This window comes from Amblyomma mixtum, chromosome 6 (genome assembly GCF_055824585.1).
Source record: "Amblyomma mixtum isolate Tamu chromosome 6, ASM5582458v1, whole genome shotgun sequence".
Lineage (NCBI taxonomy): Eukaryota > Metazoa > Arthropoda > Arachnida > Ixodida > Ixodidae > Amblyomma > Amblyomma mixtum.
In genome coordinates this window covers 7131020-7145958 of record NC_143017.1, presented here as the reverse complement: position 1 = coordinate 7145958, position 14939 = coordinate 7131020, and the positions used below count along the sequence as shown (strand labels likewise).

Here is a 14939-nt window from a genome sequence, read left to right as displayed (position 1 = left end):
GCTCGAATAAGACAAGTAGTGTGAACTTTCCTCTTTGACTCTTTTTCCTGCATTTATCATAAGCACTTTGTTCTGTTCCCCCGTGTGTTTTTCCCGTGTATTGTTGCGTTGTTCTCTTGTTCCTTTCCTTTCTTCTCGCTCATATTGTAATTGGTTTTCTTTCCGTTAAAAGCCGCCTCGTTTATTGTTTGTACTTTGGTGTTTGTTGAAAATAAGACCTGCAATCTCACAGAGTCCTCACAAATTTGGCGTCCACTACGACAGGACGAGGTCGGTTATTATTTCTTTGCCTGTTGTGTTAATTTAGGCACAGTATGAGCGCGTCAGATTTGGTTACTTTAGGCGAGCGCATGGGCTTGTGCGGCGCGGAGTTACGAGCGTGGGTGGAGGACGAGCTTCGTAAGGCACGGGAAGAGAGAGCCGCTGAGCGTGAAGCTGCGAAGCAGAAATTGGAATTAGAGGCACGGAATTTAGAGGCTGAGCGTGAAGCTGCGAAGCAGAAATTGGATTTAGAGGCACGGAATTTAGAGACGGAGCGAGAGGCTGCGAAGGAACGCTTGGAGTTAGAGGCGCGGAACTTGCAGCTACAAATAAGGCTCATGGAGGGTGGCGCAAATCCTCCGAGTGACCGTGGAGAGCGTAGCGTCTCATCGACCAGCTCCATTAACCCGCACAGCCTCATACCACAGTTCAATGAAGCGCGGGATGACCTCGATGCCTACTTAAAGAGGTTTGAGCATGTGGCCACGGGGCAGGGTTGGCCAAAAGAAAAGTGGGCAACGGCGTTGAGCTTGTGCCTTGGCGGCGAAGCACTTAGGGTCTTCGGTCGGCTCTCGCCTGAGGATTCCGTGGATTATGACAAAGCGAAGCTTGCCTTGCTTCAGAGGTTTAGGTTCACCGCGGAAGGATACCGAGAGAAGTTTCGCCAGAGCAAGCCCCAGGATGGAGAAACGGCCTCGCAATATGCTGCCAGGTTGTTTAGCTTCTTTGACCGTTGGGTCGAGATGCGGGGAGAAGGCCGCACTTTTGAGGTGGTTCGCGAGATGGTCGTGAGCGAACAATTTCTGAACAACTGTCATTCTCGTTTAGCCCTTTTCTTACGTGAGCGGGAGGGCAAGACAGTTTCTAAGCTGGCGGAGGCTGCCGATCATTTTCTCGAGGCACAGCGGCAAAATAACTTGTTGTTCTTTAAAGAGGAGGGTGAGCACACGATAGTTAAAGCCAAGGACGAGGTTTCACGTGCACAATCCCGCCTTCGATGTTTTCTTTGCGAGAAGACTGGGCACAAGGCGTCGGATTGTCGGACAAAGCCGAAGCAATTGTATTGCACCTGGTGCCGCGAGGTAGGACATGATGCCCAGTCATGCAAAGCTAAGAGGCCAGGAGACCGTGAGGAGTCCGCCTGTTGCATGACACCTCGATATTCACATCCCGATAGCACTGCAGTGGTAACGCGCGCAGAGGGCCAGTTGGGGGAGATGGTCTGTCCTTCCAACCCGGTGGAAACTGCTATGCCCGTGGCGCACGGTGAGGTGTTCGGCCAGCATGGTTCGGTATTACGGGATACGGGCAGCACCGGTATTGTTGTGCGTGAGTCTCTTGTACCGCCAGCGGCGCTTACAGGGAAACAGGCTACATTATTCTTGGCCAATGGGACCCGTGTAGAAGTTCCGGAAGCGGAGGTGGTGATTTCCTCACCATACTTTTCGGGTAAGGCCATCGCGCGGTGTTTATCTACACCCCTGTACGACATCATAATAGGCAATGTCCCTGGCGCTAAACCTCCATTCCCGGTTGACCCGCCAGTTCTCACTGATCAGGCAGTTTCCCTTGCCATGACGGGTGCGGTCGATGTTCCTTCCCTTATGGTGACAGCAAAGGTTTCAGAGAGTAGTAAAAGCCCCACTCTGAACACACTCCACTTGTCACGGCCGGAGTTTCGCCTCAAACAGGAAGAAGACCCGAGCTTAGAGGTGTGTCGCAGGAAGTTGGGGCAAATATTTCGTGGTAAGGGACAGACCGCCCACTCCTTTGATACTGATGACGGTGTTCTCTTCCGGACATACCAAGTGTGTCCCGGCCAAGTCGTTGAGCAAGCGGTGGTACCGAAGGGCTTACGCACGCAAGTTCTTAAGTTGGCACATAAGAGTGCATTATCCGGCCATCATGGAATACGGCAAACAATAGCTAGGGTGCTCAGTGAGTTTTACTGGCCCGGTGTACAGGCTGACATTAAGAGTTATGTCAGATCGTGTGACATGTGTCAGCAGACTGTGTCGAAGGCAAGGGAGAACAGAGTGAATAACATCATAGGACGGGAACATGTAAAATCATGGTGGAAACCGAGGTCGGTTTGGAGAAAACGGTTTCACAAAGGAAAACGGAAGTACTAGCCGGAAAAGTTCTCGCGACGGTGAAGTGGTTTGATGTGAACAATGGAATACGGAAGAATGTAGCCCACACCGGTTCTTGTTGGAATTGTTTTTGTTTGTTCATGTTTGTTTTTGAGTGTCGGCTATCTACTTTTTATGCTTTCCGTGTTTCTTCGCCCTCTATGGACGCTTTACGTTGACTTTCCATGTGCTCTCTGTGCTGTGTGTGCGAAGGTCTGTGAACGCTTCGAACATTGACGACCGTCGTATTGTGTGTGGTGTGTAGTGTGCGCGCTGTGGTGCGGTGTTCTGTGTTGCGATCGTCGAACGCGTCTGGTGTCGCTCTCCTGAAGTCGAGTTCTTTCCCTTGGAAAAAACTTCCAAAGAGGGGGCCTTCTGTAAGGAGATAGCGCCACCCAGCGGCGTTCGTGAGGAGAAGACAAAGCACGAGGAGCGCGTGCGGAGGGGTACGCCGGGAAAGGTCGAAGAGGATTACGTGGCAGAGAAGAGAAGAGCGCGGTGGGCGACGGACGTGGACGAGTTCTGCTGGCTCCCCGAGTTCCGGGCTTGGGCCTTAGCCGCAGACGTCCGGGCCACCAGACCTGGACATCCATCGTCGAGAGCCTCAACCACCAGGCCCAGGCGCCACTCTTCTCCGACCACCCGTCAGCTGCTCCACACAGGCCGCCTCTGGCGCCTACGTGACCTTTTTCCGGGATACCAGACCTGGGAACCGTGCCGGGAGCCCACGAACGCTGACGCTGCGGTAGCGTTTCATCGACGTTGGAACGCCAAGAGACTCCTTGACTGCCCGACACCCAGCCAGTCCTCCCCGCTCGTTGCTCGAATAAGACAAGTAGTGTGAACTTTCCTCTTTGACTCTTTTTCCTGCATTTATCATAAGCACTTTGTTCTGTTCCCCCGTGTGTTTTTCCCGTGTATTGTTGCGTTGTTCTCTTGTTCCTTTCCTTTCTTCTCGCTCATATTGTAATTGGTTTTCTTTCCGTTAAAAGCCGCCTCGTTTATTGTTTGTACTTTGGTGTTTGTTGAAAATAAGACCTGCAATCTCACAGAGTCCTCACACTGCCTCTGCCTCTGCCTGCCTGCCTCTTCCTCTGCCTGCCTACCTCTGCCTGCCTGCCTCTGCCTGTGCCTGCCTCTGCCTCTGCCTGCCTCTGCCTGCCTCTGCCTTCCTCTGCCTGCCTGCCTCTGCCTCTGCCTGCCTCTGCCTGACTGCCTCTTCCTCTACCTGCCTGCCTCTGCCTCAGCCTCTGCCTCTGCCTACCTGACTCTGCCTCTGCCTGCCTGCCTCTGCCTCTGCCTCTACCTGCCTGCCTCTGCCTGCCTCTGCCTCTACCTGCCTCTGCCTCTGCCTGCCTCTGCCTGCCTCTGCGTCTGCCTGCCTCTGCCTCAGCCTGCCTCTGCCTCTGCCTCAGCCTCTGCCTCTGCCTGCCTGATTCTGCCTCTGCCTCTGCCTGCCTGCCTCTGCCTCTGCCTCTACCTGCCTGCCTCTGCCTCTGCCTGCCTGCCTTTGCCTCTGCCTCTGCCTCTGCCTGCCTGCCTGCCTCTGCCTCTGCCTCTGCCTGCCTGCCTCTGCCTCTGCCTCTGCCTGCCTGCCTGCCTCTGCCTGCCTGCCTGCCTGCCTCTGCCTGCCTGCCTGCCTCTGTCTGCCTGTCTGCCTGCCTGCGGCCTGCTGCCTGCCTGCCTCTGCCTGCCTGCCTGCCTGCCTGCCTCTGCCTGCCTGCCTGCCTCTGCCTGCCTGCCTGCCTCTGCCTGCCAGCCTGCCTCTGCCTGGCTGCCTGCCTCTGCCTGCCTGCCTGCCTGCCTCTGCCTGCCTGCCTGCCTCTGCCTGCCTCTGCCTGCCTCTGCCTCTGCCGGCCTCTGCCTCTGCCTGCCTGCCTCTGCCTCTAACTGCCTGCCTCTGCCTGCCTCTGCCTGCCTCTGCCTCTACCTGCCTCTGCCTCTGCCTGTCTCTGCATCTGCCTGCCTCTGCCTCTTCCTACCTGTGCCTGCCTGCCTCTGCCTCTGGCTGCCTGCCTGGCTGCCTCTGCCTGCCTGCCTGCCTCTGTCTGCCTGTCTGCCTGCCTGCCTGCCTGCGGCCTGCCTGTCTGCCTGCCTCTGCCTGCCTGCCAGCCTGCCTGCCTCTGCCTCTGCCTGCCTGCCTCTGCCTCTGCCTGCCTCTGCCTCTGCTTGCCTCTGCCTGCCTGCCTCTACCTCTGCCTCTGCATGCCTCTGCCTGCCTCTGCCTGCCTGCCTGCCTTTGCCTCTGCCTGCATGCCTCTGCCTCTGCCTGCCTGCCTGCCTCTGCCTCTGCTTGCCTGCCTGCCTCTGCCTCTGCCTCTGCCTCTGCCTCTGCCTGCCTGCCTGCCTCTGCCTCTGCCTGCCTGCGTCTTCCTCTGCCTGCCTACCTCTGCCTGCCTGCCTCTGCCTGTGCCTGCCTCTGCCTCTGCCTGCCTCTGCCTTCCTCTGCCTGCCTGCCTGCCTGCCTCTGCCTCTGCCTGCCTCTGCCTGACTGCCTCTTCCTCTGCCTGCCTCTGCCTGCCTGCCTCTGCCTCTGCCTCTGCCTGCCTCTGCCTGCCTCTGCCTGCCTCTGCCTGCCTCTGCCTGCCTCTGCCTGCCTCTGCGTCTGCCTGCCTCTGCCTCTGCCCTCCTCTGCCTCTGCATGCCTCTGCCTGCCACTGCCTCTGCCTGCCTCTGCCTGCCTCTGCCTGCCTCTGCCTGCGTGCCTCTGACTCTGCCTGCCTCTGCCTGCCTTCCTCTGCCGTCCTCTGCCTGCCTGCCTCTGCCTCTGCCTGCCTCTGCGTGCCTGCCTCTGCCTGCCTCTGCCTGCTTGCCTCTACCTCTGCCTGCCTCTGCCTGCATCTGCCTGCCTCTGCCTGCCTGCCTGCCTCTGCCTCTGCCTGCCTGCCTCTGCCTGCCTCTGCCTGTCTGCCTCTGCCTCTGCCTGCCTGCCTCTGCCGCTGCCTGGCGCTGCCTGCCTCTGCCTGCCTGCCTCTGCCTGCCTCTGCCTCTGCCTGCCTCTGCCTCTGCCTCTGCCTGCGCCTGCCTCTGCCTGCGCCTGCCTCTGCCTGCCTGTGCCTGCCTCTGCCTTGGCCAGCCTCTGCCTGCCTCTCCTCTGCCTGCCTCGGCCTCTGCCTGCCTCTGCCTGCCTCTGCCTGCCTGCCTCTGCCTCTGCCTGCCTCTGCCTCTGCCTGCCTCTACCTGCCTCTGCCTCTGCCTGCCCCTGCCTGCCTCTGCCTGCCTCTGCCTCTGCCTGCCTGTCTCTGCCCACCTCTGCCTGCCTTTCTCTGCCTCTGCCTGACTGCCTCTTCCTCTGCCTGCCCCTGCCTGCCTCTGCCTGCCTGCCTCTGCCTGTGCCTGCCTCTGCCTGCCTCTGCGTGCCTCTGCCTGCCTCTGCCTGCCTGCCTCTGACTCTGCCTGCCTCTGCCTGCCTCTGCCTGCCTGCCTCCGCCTCTGCCTCTGCCTGCCTCTGCCTGCCTGCTTCTGCCTCTGCCTGCCTGCCTTTGCCTGTGCCTCTACCTGCCTGCCTGCCTTTGCCTCTGCCTCTGCCTCTGCCTCTGCCTGCCTGCCTCTGCCTGCCTCTGCCTGCCTCTGCCTGCCTGCCTGCCTCTGCCTCTGCCTCTGCCTGCCTGCCTGCCTGCCTCTGCCTGCCTGCCTGCTTGCCTCTGCCTCTGCCTGCCTGCCTCTTCCTCTGCCTGCCTGCCTCTGCCACTGCCACTGCCTCTGCCTCTGCCTGCCTGCCTCTGCCTGTGCCTCTGCCGGCCTGCCTCTGCCTTTGCCACTGCCTGCATGCCTCTGCCTCTGCCTGCCTGCCTCTGCCTCTGCCTGCCTGCCTCTGCCTGCCTGCCTCTGCCTCTGCCTGCCTCTGCCTCTGCTTGCCTCTGCCTGCCTGCCTCTATCTCTGCCTCTGCATGCCTCTACCTGCCTCTACCTGCCTGCCTGCCTTTGCCTCTGCCTGCCTGCCTCTGCCTCTGCCTCTGCCTGCCTGCCTGCCTCTGCCTCTGCTTGCCTGCCTGCCTCTGCCTCTGCCTCTGCCTGCCTGGCTGCCTCTGCCTCTGCCTGCCTGCCTCTTCCTCTGCCTGCCTACCTCTGCCTGCCTGCCTCTGCCTGTGCCTGCCTCTGCCTCTCCCTGCCTCTGCATCTGCCTGCCTCTGCCTTCCTCTGCCTGCCTGCCTCTGCCTCTGCCTGCCTCTGCCTGACTGCCTCTGCGTGCCTGCCTCTGCCTCTGCCTGCCTGCCTCTGCCTGCCTCTGCCTCTACCTGCCTCTGCCTGCCTCTGCCTCTGCTTGCCTCTGCCTGCCTGCCTCTACCTCTGCCTCTGCATGCCTCTGCCTGCCTCTACCTGCCTGCCTGCCTTTGCCTCTGCCTGCCTGCCTCTGCCTCTGCCTGCCTGCCTGCCTCTGCCTCTGCTTGCCTGCCTCTGCCTCTGCCTGCCTGGCTGCCTCTGCCTCTGCCTGCCTGCCTCTTCCTCTGCCTGCCTACCTCTGCCTGCCTGCCTCTGCCTGTGCCTGCCTCTGCCTCTGCCTGCCTCTGCATCTGCCTGCCTCTGCCTCCCTCTGCCTGCCTGCCTCTGCCTCTGCCTGCCTCTGCCTGACTGCCTCTGCGTGCCTGCCTCTGCCTCTGCCTGCCTGCCTCTGCCTGCCTCTGCCTCTACCTGCCTCTGCCTGCCTCTGCCTCAGCCTGCCTCAGCCTGCCTCTGCCTCTGCCTGCCTGCCTCTGCCTCAGCCTCTGCCTCTGCCTACCTGACTCTGCCTCTGCCTCTACCTGCCTGCCTCTGCCTGCCTCTGCCTGCCTCTGCCTCTACCTGCCTCTGCCTCTGCCTGCCTCTGCCTGCCTCTGCGTCTGCCTGCCTCTGCCTCAGCCTGCCTCTGCCTCTGCCTGCCTGCCTCTGCCTCAGCCTCTGCCTCTGCCTGCCTGATTCTGCCTCTGCCTCTGCCTGCCTGCCTCTGCCTCTGCCTGTGCCTCTACCTGCCTGCCTCTGCCTCTGCCTGCCTGCCTGCCTGCCTTTGCCTCTGCCTCTGCCTCTGCCTACCTGCCTCTGCCTCTGCCTGCCTGCCTCTGCCTCTGCCTCTGCCTGCCTACCTCTGCCTCTGCCTGCCTGCCTGCCTCTGCCTGCCTGCCTCTGTCTGCCTGTCTGCCTGCCTGCGGCCTGCCTGCCTGCCTGCCTCTGCCTGCCTGCCTGCCTGCCTCTGCCTGCCTGCCTGCCTCTGCCTGCCAGCCTGCCTCTGCCTGGCTGCCTGCCTCTGCCTGCCTGCCTGCCTGCCTGCCTCTGCCTGCCTGCCTGCCTCTGCCTGCCTCTGCCTACCTCTGCCTGCCTCTGCCTGCCTCTGCCTCTGCCTGCCTCTGCCTGCCTCTGCCTCTGCCTGCCTCTGCCTGCCTGCCTCTGCCTCTAACTGCCTGCCTCTGCCTGCCTCTGCCTCTACCTGCCTCTGCCTCTGCCTGCCTCTGCATCTGCCTGCCTCTGCCTCAGCCTGCCTCTGCCTCTGCCTGCCTGACTCTGCCTCTGCCTCTGCCTGCCTGCCTGCCTCTGCCTCTGGCTCTACCTGCCTGCCTCTGCCTGCCTGCCTTTGCCTCTGCCTCTGCCTGCCTGCCTGCCTCTGCCTCTGCCTGCCTGCCTGCCTGCCTCTGTCTGCCTGTCTGCCTGCCTGCCTGCCTGCCTGCCCCTACCTGCCTCTGCCCGCCAGCCTGCCTCTGCCTGCCTGGCTGCCTCTGCCTGCCTGCCTGCTTGCCTGCCTCTGCCTGCCTGCCTGCCTCTGCCTGCCTGCCTGCCTGCCTCTGCCTGCCTGCCTGCCTCTGCCTCTGCCTGCCTGCCTCTGCCTCTGCCTGCCTGCCTCTGCCTGCCTGCCTCTGCCTGCCTCTGCCTGCCTCTGCCTGCCTCTGCCTCTGCCTGCCTCTGCTTGCCTCTGCCTGCCTCTGCCTCTGCCTGCCTGCCTCCTGCCTGCCTCTGCCTGCCTGCCTATGCCTCTGCCTCTGCCTGCCTGCCTCTGCCTGCCTGCCTCTGCCTCTGCCTCTGCCTGCCTGCCTGCCTCTGCCTGCCTGCCTCTGCATCTGCCTTCCTCTGCCTCTGCCTCTGCCTGCCTGCCTCTGCCTCTGCCTGCCTGCTTGCCTCTGCCTCTGCCTGCCTCTGCCTGCCTCTGCCTGCCTCTGCCTGCCTGCCTCTGCCTCTGCCTGCCTCTGCCTGCCTCTGCCTGCCTGCCTCTGCCTCTGCCTGCCTGCCTCTGCCTGCCTCTACCTGCCTCTGCCTGCCTGCCTCTGCCTCTGCCTGCCTCTGCCTGCCTCTGCCTGCCTGCCTCTGCCTGCCTCTGCCTCTGCCTGCCTCTGCCTGCCTGCCTCTGCCACTGCCTGCCCGCCTCTGCCTCTGCCTGCCTTCCTCTGCCTCGGCCTCTGCCTCTCCCTGCCTGCCTCTGCCTGCCTGCCTCTGCCTGCCTGGCTGGCTGCCTCTGCCTGCCTGCCTGCCTGCCTCTGCCTCTGAATGCCTGCCTGCCTCTGCCTCTGCCTCTGCCTGCCTGCCTCTGCCTGCCTGCCTCTGCCTGCCTGCCTGCCTGCCTCTGTCTGCCTGTCTGCCTGCCTGCGGCCTGCCTGCCTGCCTGCCTGCCTCTGCCTGCCTGCCTCCCTCTGCCTGCCTGCCTGCCTCTGCCTGCCAGCCTGCCTCTGCCAGCCTGGCTGCCTCTGCCCGCCTGCCTGCCTGCCTCTGCCTGCCTGCCTGCCTGCCTCTGCCTGCCTGCCTGCCTCTGCCTGCCTGCCTGCCTCTGCCTGCCTCTGCCTGCCTCTGCCTGCCTCTGCCTCTGCCTGCCTCTGCCTGCCTCTGCCTCTGCCTGCCTCTGCCTCTGCCTGCCTGCCTCTGCCTCTACCTGCCTGCCTCTGCCTGCCTCTGTCTGCCTCTGCCTCTACCTGCCTCTGCCTCTGCCTGCCTCTGCCTCAGCCTGCCTCTGCCTCTGCCTGCCTGCCTCTGCCTGTGCCTCAGCCTCTGCCTCTGCCTGCCTGCCTCTGCCTCTGCCTCTGCCTCTGCCTGCCTGCCTGCCTCTGCCTCTGGCTCTACCTGCCTGCCTCTGCCTCTGCCTGCCTGCCTTTGCCTCTGCCTCAGCCTGCCTGCCTGCCTCTGCCTCTGCCTGCCTGCCTCTGCCTCTGCCTGCCTGCCTGCCTGCCTCTGTCTGCCTGTCTGCCTGCCTGCCTGCCTGCGGCCGGCCTGCCTGCCTGCCCCTACCTGCCTCTGCCTGCCAGCCTGCCTCTGCCTGCCTGGCTGCCTCTGCCTGCCTGCCTGCCTGCCTCTGCCTGCCTGCCTGCCTGCCTCTGCCTGCCTGCCTGCCTGCCTCTGCCTGCCTGCCTGCCTGCCTCTGCCTGCCTGCCTGCCTGCCTCTGCCTCTGCCTCTGCCTGCCTGCCTCTGCCTCTGCCTCTGCCTGCCTGCCTCTGCCTGCCTGCCTCTGCCTCTGCCTGCCTCTGCCTGCCTCTGCCAGCATCTGCCTGCCTCTGCCTGCCTCTGCCTGCCTCTGCCTGCCTGCCTCTGCCTCTGCCTGCCTCTGCCTCTGCCTGCCTGCCTCTGCCTGCTTGCCTCTGCCTGCCTGACTCTGCCTCTGCCTGCCTGCTTGCATCTGCCTCTGCCTCAGCCTCTGCCTCTGCCTCCGCCTCTGCCTGCCTGCCTCTGCCTGCCTGCCTCTGCCTCTGCCTGCCTGCCTGCCTGCCTGCCTGCCTCTGCCTGCCTGCCTGCCTGCCTCTGCCTCTGCCTCTGCCTGCCTGCCTGCCTGCCTGCCTGCCTCTGCCTGCCTGCCTCTGCCTCTGCCTGCCTCTGCCTGCCTGACTCTGCCTCTGCCTGCCTCTGCCTGCCTGGCTCTGCCTCTGCCTGCTTGCCTCTGCCTGCCTCTGCCTGCCTCTGCCTGCCTGCCTCTGCCTCTGCCTCTGCCTGCCTCTGCCTCTGCCTGCTTGCCTCTGCCTGCCTCTGCCTGCCTCTGCCTGCCTCTGCCTGCCTCTGCCTGCCTGCCTCTGCCTCTGCCTCTGCCTGCCTCTGCCTGCCTCTGCCTCCCTGCCTCTGCCTCTTCCTCTGCCTGCCTGCCTCTGCCTCTGCCTGCCTGCCTGGCTGCCTCTGCCTGCCTGCCTGCCTCTGTCTGCCTGTCTGCCTGCGGCCTGCCTGCCTGACTGCCTCTGCCTGCCTGCCTGCCTCTGCCTGCCTGCCTGCCTCTGCCTGCCAGCCTGCCTCTGCCTGCCTGGCTGCCTCTGCCTGCCTGCCTCTGCCTCTGCCTGCCTGCCTGCCTCTGCCTGCCTGCCTGCCTCTGCCTGCCTGCCAGCCTGCCTGCCTCTGCCTCTGCCTGCCTGCCTCTGCCTCTGCCTGCCTCTGCCTCTGCTTGCCTCTGCCTGCCTGCCTCTACCTCTGCCTCTGCATGCCTCTACCTGCCTTGCCTGCCTGCCTGCCTTTGCCTCTGCCTCTGCCTGCCTGCCTGCCTCTGCCTCTGCTTGCCTGCCTGCCTCTGCCTCTGCCTGCCTGGCTGCCTCTGCCTCTGCCTGCCTGCCTCTTCCTCTCCCTGCCTGCCTCTGCCTGCCTGCCTCTGCCTGCCTGGCTGGCTGCCTCTGCCTGCCTGCCTGCCTGCCTCTGCCTCTGAATGCCTGCCTGCCTCTGCCTCTGCCTCTGCCTCTGCCTGCCTGCCTCTGCCTGCCTGCCTCTGCCTGCCTGCCTGCCTGCCTCTGTCTGCCTGTCTGCCTGCCTGCGGCCTGCCTGCCTGCCTGCCTCTGCCTGCCTGCCTGCCTCTGCCTGCCTGCCTGCCTCTGCCTGCCAGCCTGCCTCTGCCTGCCTGGCTGCCTCTGCCCGCCTGCCTGCCTGCCTGCCTGCCTCTGCCTGCCTGCCTGCCTGCCTCTGCCTGCCTGCCTGCCTCTGCCTGCCTGCCTGCCTCTGCCTGCCTCTGCCTGCCTCTGCCTGCCTCTGCCTCTGCCTGCCTCTGCCTGCCTCTGCCTCTGCCTGCCTCTGCCTCTGCCTGCCTGCCTCTGCCTCTACCTGCCTGCCTCTGCCTGCCTCTGCCTGCCTCTGCCTGCCTCTGCCTCTACCTGCCTCTGCCTCTGCCTCTGCCTGCCTCTGCCTCTGCCTGCCTGCCTCTGCCTGTGCCTCAGCCTCTGCCTCTGCCTGCCTGCCTCTGCCTCTGCCTCTGCCTCTGCCTGCCTGCCTCTGCCTCTGGCTCTACCTGCCTGCCTCTGCCTCTGCCTGCCTGCCTTTGCCTCTGCCTCTGCCTGCCTGCCTGCCTCTGCCTGCCTGCCTCTGCCTCTGCCTGCCTGCCTGCCTGCCTCTGTCTGCCTGTCTGCCTGCCTGCCTGCCTGCGGCCGGCCTGCCTGCCTGCCCCTACCTGCCTCTGCCTGCCAGCCTGCCTCTGCCTGCCTGCCTGCCTGCCTCTGCCTGCCTGCCTGCCCGCCTCTGCCTGCCTGCCTGCCTGCCTCTGCCTGCCTGCCTGCCTCTGCCTGCCTGCCTGCCTCTGCCTCTGCCTGCCTGCCTCTGCCTCTGCCTCTGCCTGCCTGCCTCTGCCTGCCTCTGCCTGCCTGCCTCTGCCTCTGCCTGCCTCTGCCTGCCTCTGCCAGCCTCTGCCTGCCTCTGCCTGCCTCTGCCTGCCTGCCTCTGCCTCTGCCTGCCTCTGCCTCTGCCTGCCTGCCTCTGCCTGCTTGCCTCTGCCTGCCTGACTCTGCCTCTGCCTGCCTGCTTGCATCTGCCTCTGCCTCAGCCTCTGCCTCTGCCTCCGCCTCTGCCTGCCTGCCTCTGCCTGCCTGCCTCTGCCTCTGCCTGCCTGCCTGCCTGCCTGCCTCTGCCTGCCTGCCTGCCTCTGCCTCTGCCTCTGCCTGCCTGCCTGCCTGCCTGCCTCTGCCTGCCTGCCTCTGCCTCTGCCTGCCTCTGCCTGCCTGCCTCTGCCTCTGCCTGCCTCTGCCTCTGCTTGCCTCTGCCTGCCTGCCTCTACCTCTGCCTCTGCATGCCTCTACCTGCCTTGCCTGCCTGCCTGCCTTTGCCTCTGCCTCTGCCTGCCTGCCTGCCTCTGCCTCTGCTTGCCTGCCTGCCTCTGCCTCTGCCTGCCTGGCTGCCTCTGCCTCTGCCTGCCTGCCTCTTCCTCTGCCTGCCTACCTCTGCCTGCCTGCCTCTGCCTGTGCCTGCCTCTGCCTGCCTCTGCCTGCCTCTGCCTGCCTCTGCCTGCCTCTGCCTCTGCCTCTGCCTGCCTCTGCCTGACTGCCTCTTCCTCTGCCTGCCTCTGCGTGCCTGCCTCTGCCTCTGCCTGCCTGCCTCTGCCTGCCTCTGCCTCTGCCTGCCTCTGCCTGCCTCTGCCTGCCTCTGCCTCAGCCTGCCTCTGCCTCTGCCTGCCTGCCTCTGCCTCAGCCTCTGCCTACCTGACTCTGCCTCTGCCTGCCTGCCTCTGCCTCTGCCTCTACCTGCCTGCCTCTGCCTGCCTCTGCCTCTACCTGCCTCTGCCTCTGCCTGCCTCTGCCTGCCTCTGCGTCTGCCTGCCTCTGCCTCAGCCTGCCTCTGCCTCTGCCTGCCTGCCTCTGCCTCAGCCTCTGCCTCTGCCTGCCTGATTCTGCCTCTGCCTCTGCCTGCCTGCCTCTGCCTCTGCCTCTACCTGCCTGCCTCTGCCTCTGCCTGCCTGCCTGCCTGCCTGCCTTTGCCTCTGCCTCTGCCTGCCTGCCTCTGCCTCTGCCTGCCTGCCTCTGCCTCTGCCTGCCTGCCTGCCTGCCTCTGCCTGCCTGCCTGCCTGCCTCTGCCTGCCTGCCTGCCTCTGTCTGCCTGTCTGCCTGCCTGCGGCCTGCCTGCCTGCCTGCCTCTGCCTGCCTGCCTCTGCCTCTGCCTCTTCCTGCCTGCCTCTGCCTGCTTGCCTCTGCCTGCCTGACTCTGCCTCTGCCTGCCTGCTTGCATCTGCCTCTGCCTCAGCCTCTGCCTCTGCCTCCGCCTCTGCCTGCCTGCCTCTGCCTGCCTGCCTCTGCCTCTGCCTGCCTGCCTGCCTGCCTGCCTCTGCCTGCCTGCCTGCCTCTGCCTCTGCCTCTGCCTGCCTGCCTCTGCCTGCTTGCCTCTGCCTGCCTGACTCTGCCTCTGCCTGCCTGCTTGCATCTGCCTCTGCCTCAGCCTCTGCCTCTGCCTCCGCCTCTGCCTGCCTGCCTCTGCCTGCCTGCCTCTGCCTCTGCCTGCCTGCCTGCCTGCCTCTGCCTGCCTGCCTGCCTCTGCCTCTGCCTCTGCCTGCCTGCCTGCCTGCCTCTGCCTGCCTGCCTCTGCCTCTGCCTGCCTCTGCCTGCCTGCCTCTGCCTCTGCCTGCCTCTGCCTGCCTCTGCCTGCCTCTGCCTGCCTGCCTCTGCCTCTGCCTCTGCCTGCCTCTGCCTCTGCCTGCTTGCCTCTGCCTGCCTCTGCCTGCCTCTGCCTGCCTCTGCCTGCCTGCCTCTGCCTCTGCCTCTGCCTGCCTCTGCCTGCCTCTGCCTCCCTGCCTCTGCCTCTTCCTCTGCCTGCCTGCCTCTGCCTCAGCCTGCCTGCCTGGCTGCCTCTGTCTGCCTGTCTGCCTGCGGCCTGCCTCCCTGACTGCCTCTGCCTGCCTGCCTGCCTCTGCCTGCCTGCCTGCCTCTGCCTGCCAGCCTGCCTCTGCCTGCCTGGCTGCCTCTGCCTGCCTGCCTCTGCCTCTGCCTGCCTGCCTGCCTCTGCCTGCCTGCCTGCCTCTGCCTGCCTGCCAGCCTGCCTGCCTCTGCCTCTGCCTGCCTGCCTCTGCCTCTGCCTGCCTCTGCCTCTGCTTGCCTCTGCCTGCCTGCCTCTACCTCTGCCTCTGCATGCCTCTACCTGCCTTGCCTGCCTGCCTGCCTTTGCCTCTGCCTCTGCCTGCCTGCCTGCCTCTGCCTCTGCTTGCCTGCCTGCCTCTGCCTCTGCCTGCCTGGCTGCCTCTGCCTCTGCCTGCCTGCCTCTTCCTCTCCCTGCCTGCCTCTGCCTGCCTGCCTCTGCCTGCCTGGCTGGCTGCCTCTGCCTGCCTGCCTGCCTGCCTCTGCCTCTGAATGCCTGCCTGCCTCTGCCTCTGCCTCTGCCTCTGCCTCTGCCTGCCTGCCTCTGCCTGCCTGCCTCTGCCTGCCTGCCTGCCTGCCTCTGTCTGCCTGTCTGCCTGCCTGCGGCCTGCCTGCCTGCCTGCCTCTGCCTGCCTGCCTGCCTCTGCCTGCCTGCCTGCCTCTGCCTGCCAGCCTGCCTCTGCCTGCCTGGCTGCCTCTGCCCGCCTGCCTGCCTGCCTGCCTCTGCCTGCCTGCCTGCCTGCCTGCCTCTGCCTGCCTGCCTGCCTCTGCCTGCCTCTGCCTGCCTCTGCCTGCCTCTGCCTGCCTCTGCCTCTGCCTGCCTCTGCCTGCCTCTGCCTGCCTCTGCCTGCCTCTGCCTCTGCCTGCCTGCCTCTGCCTCTACCTGCCTGCCTCTGCCTGCCTTTGCCTGCCTCTGCCTGCCTCTGTCTGCCTCTGCCTCTACCTGCCTCTGCCTCTGCCTCTGCCTGCCTCTGCCTCAGCCTGCCTCTGCCTCTGCCTGCCTGCCTCTGCCTGTGCCTCAGCCTCTGCCTCTGCCTGCCTGCCTCTGCCTCTGCCTCTGCCTCTGCCTGCCTGCCTCTG

General features: G+C 65.1%; 1 protein-coding gene across 1 annotated transcript in view; it reads left to right on the top strand.

The window, feature by feature from the left end:
• Positions 1–1764: 1764 nt before the first annotated feature.
• LOC149338141 (uncharacterized) overlaps positions 1765–14939 on the top strand; it is a 253076-nt gene continuing 239901 nt past the window's right edge. Inside the window, exons 1-2 of the mRNA XM_089550112.1 lie at positions 1765–1773; positions 2731–3228. Of these exons, the coding sequence (XP_089406238.1) occupies positions 1765–1773; positions 2731–3228 (507 nt within the window). The remainder of the gene's footprint in view (positions 1774–2730; positions 3229–14939) is intronic.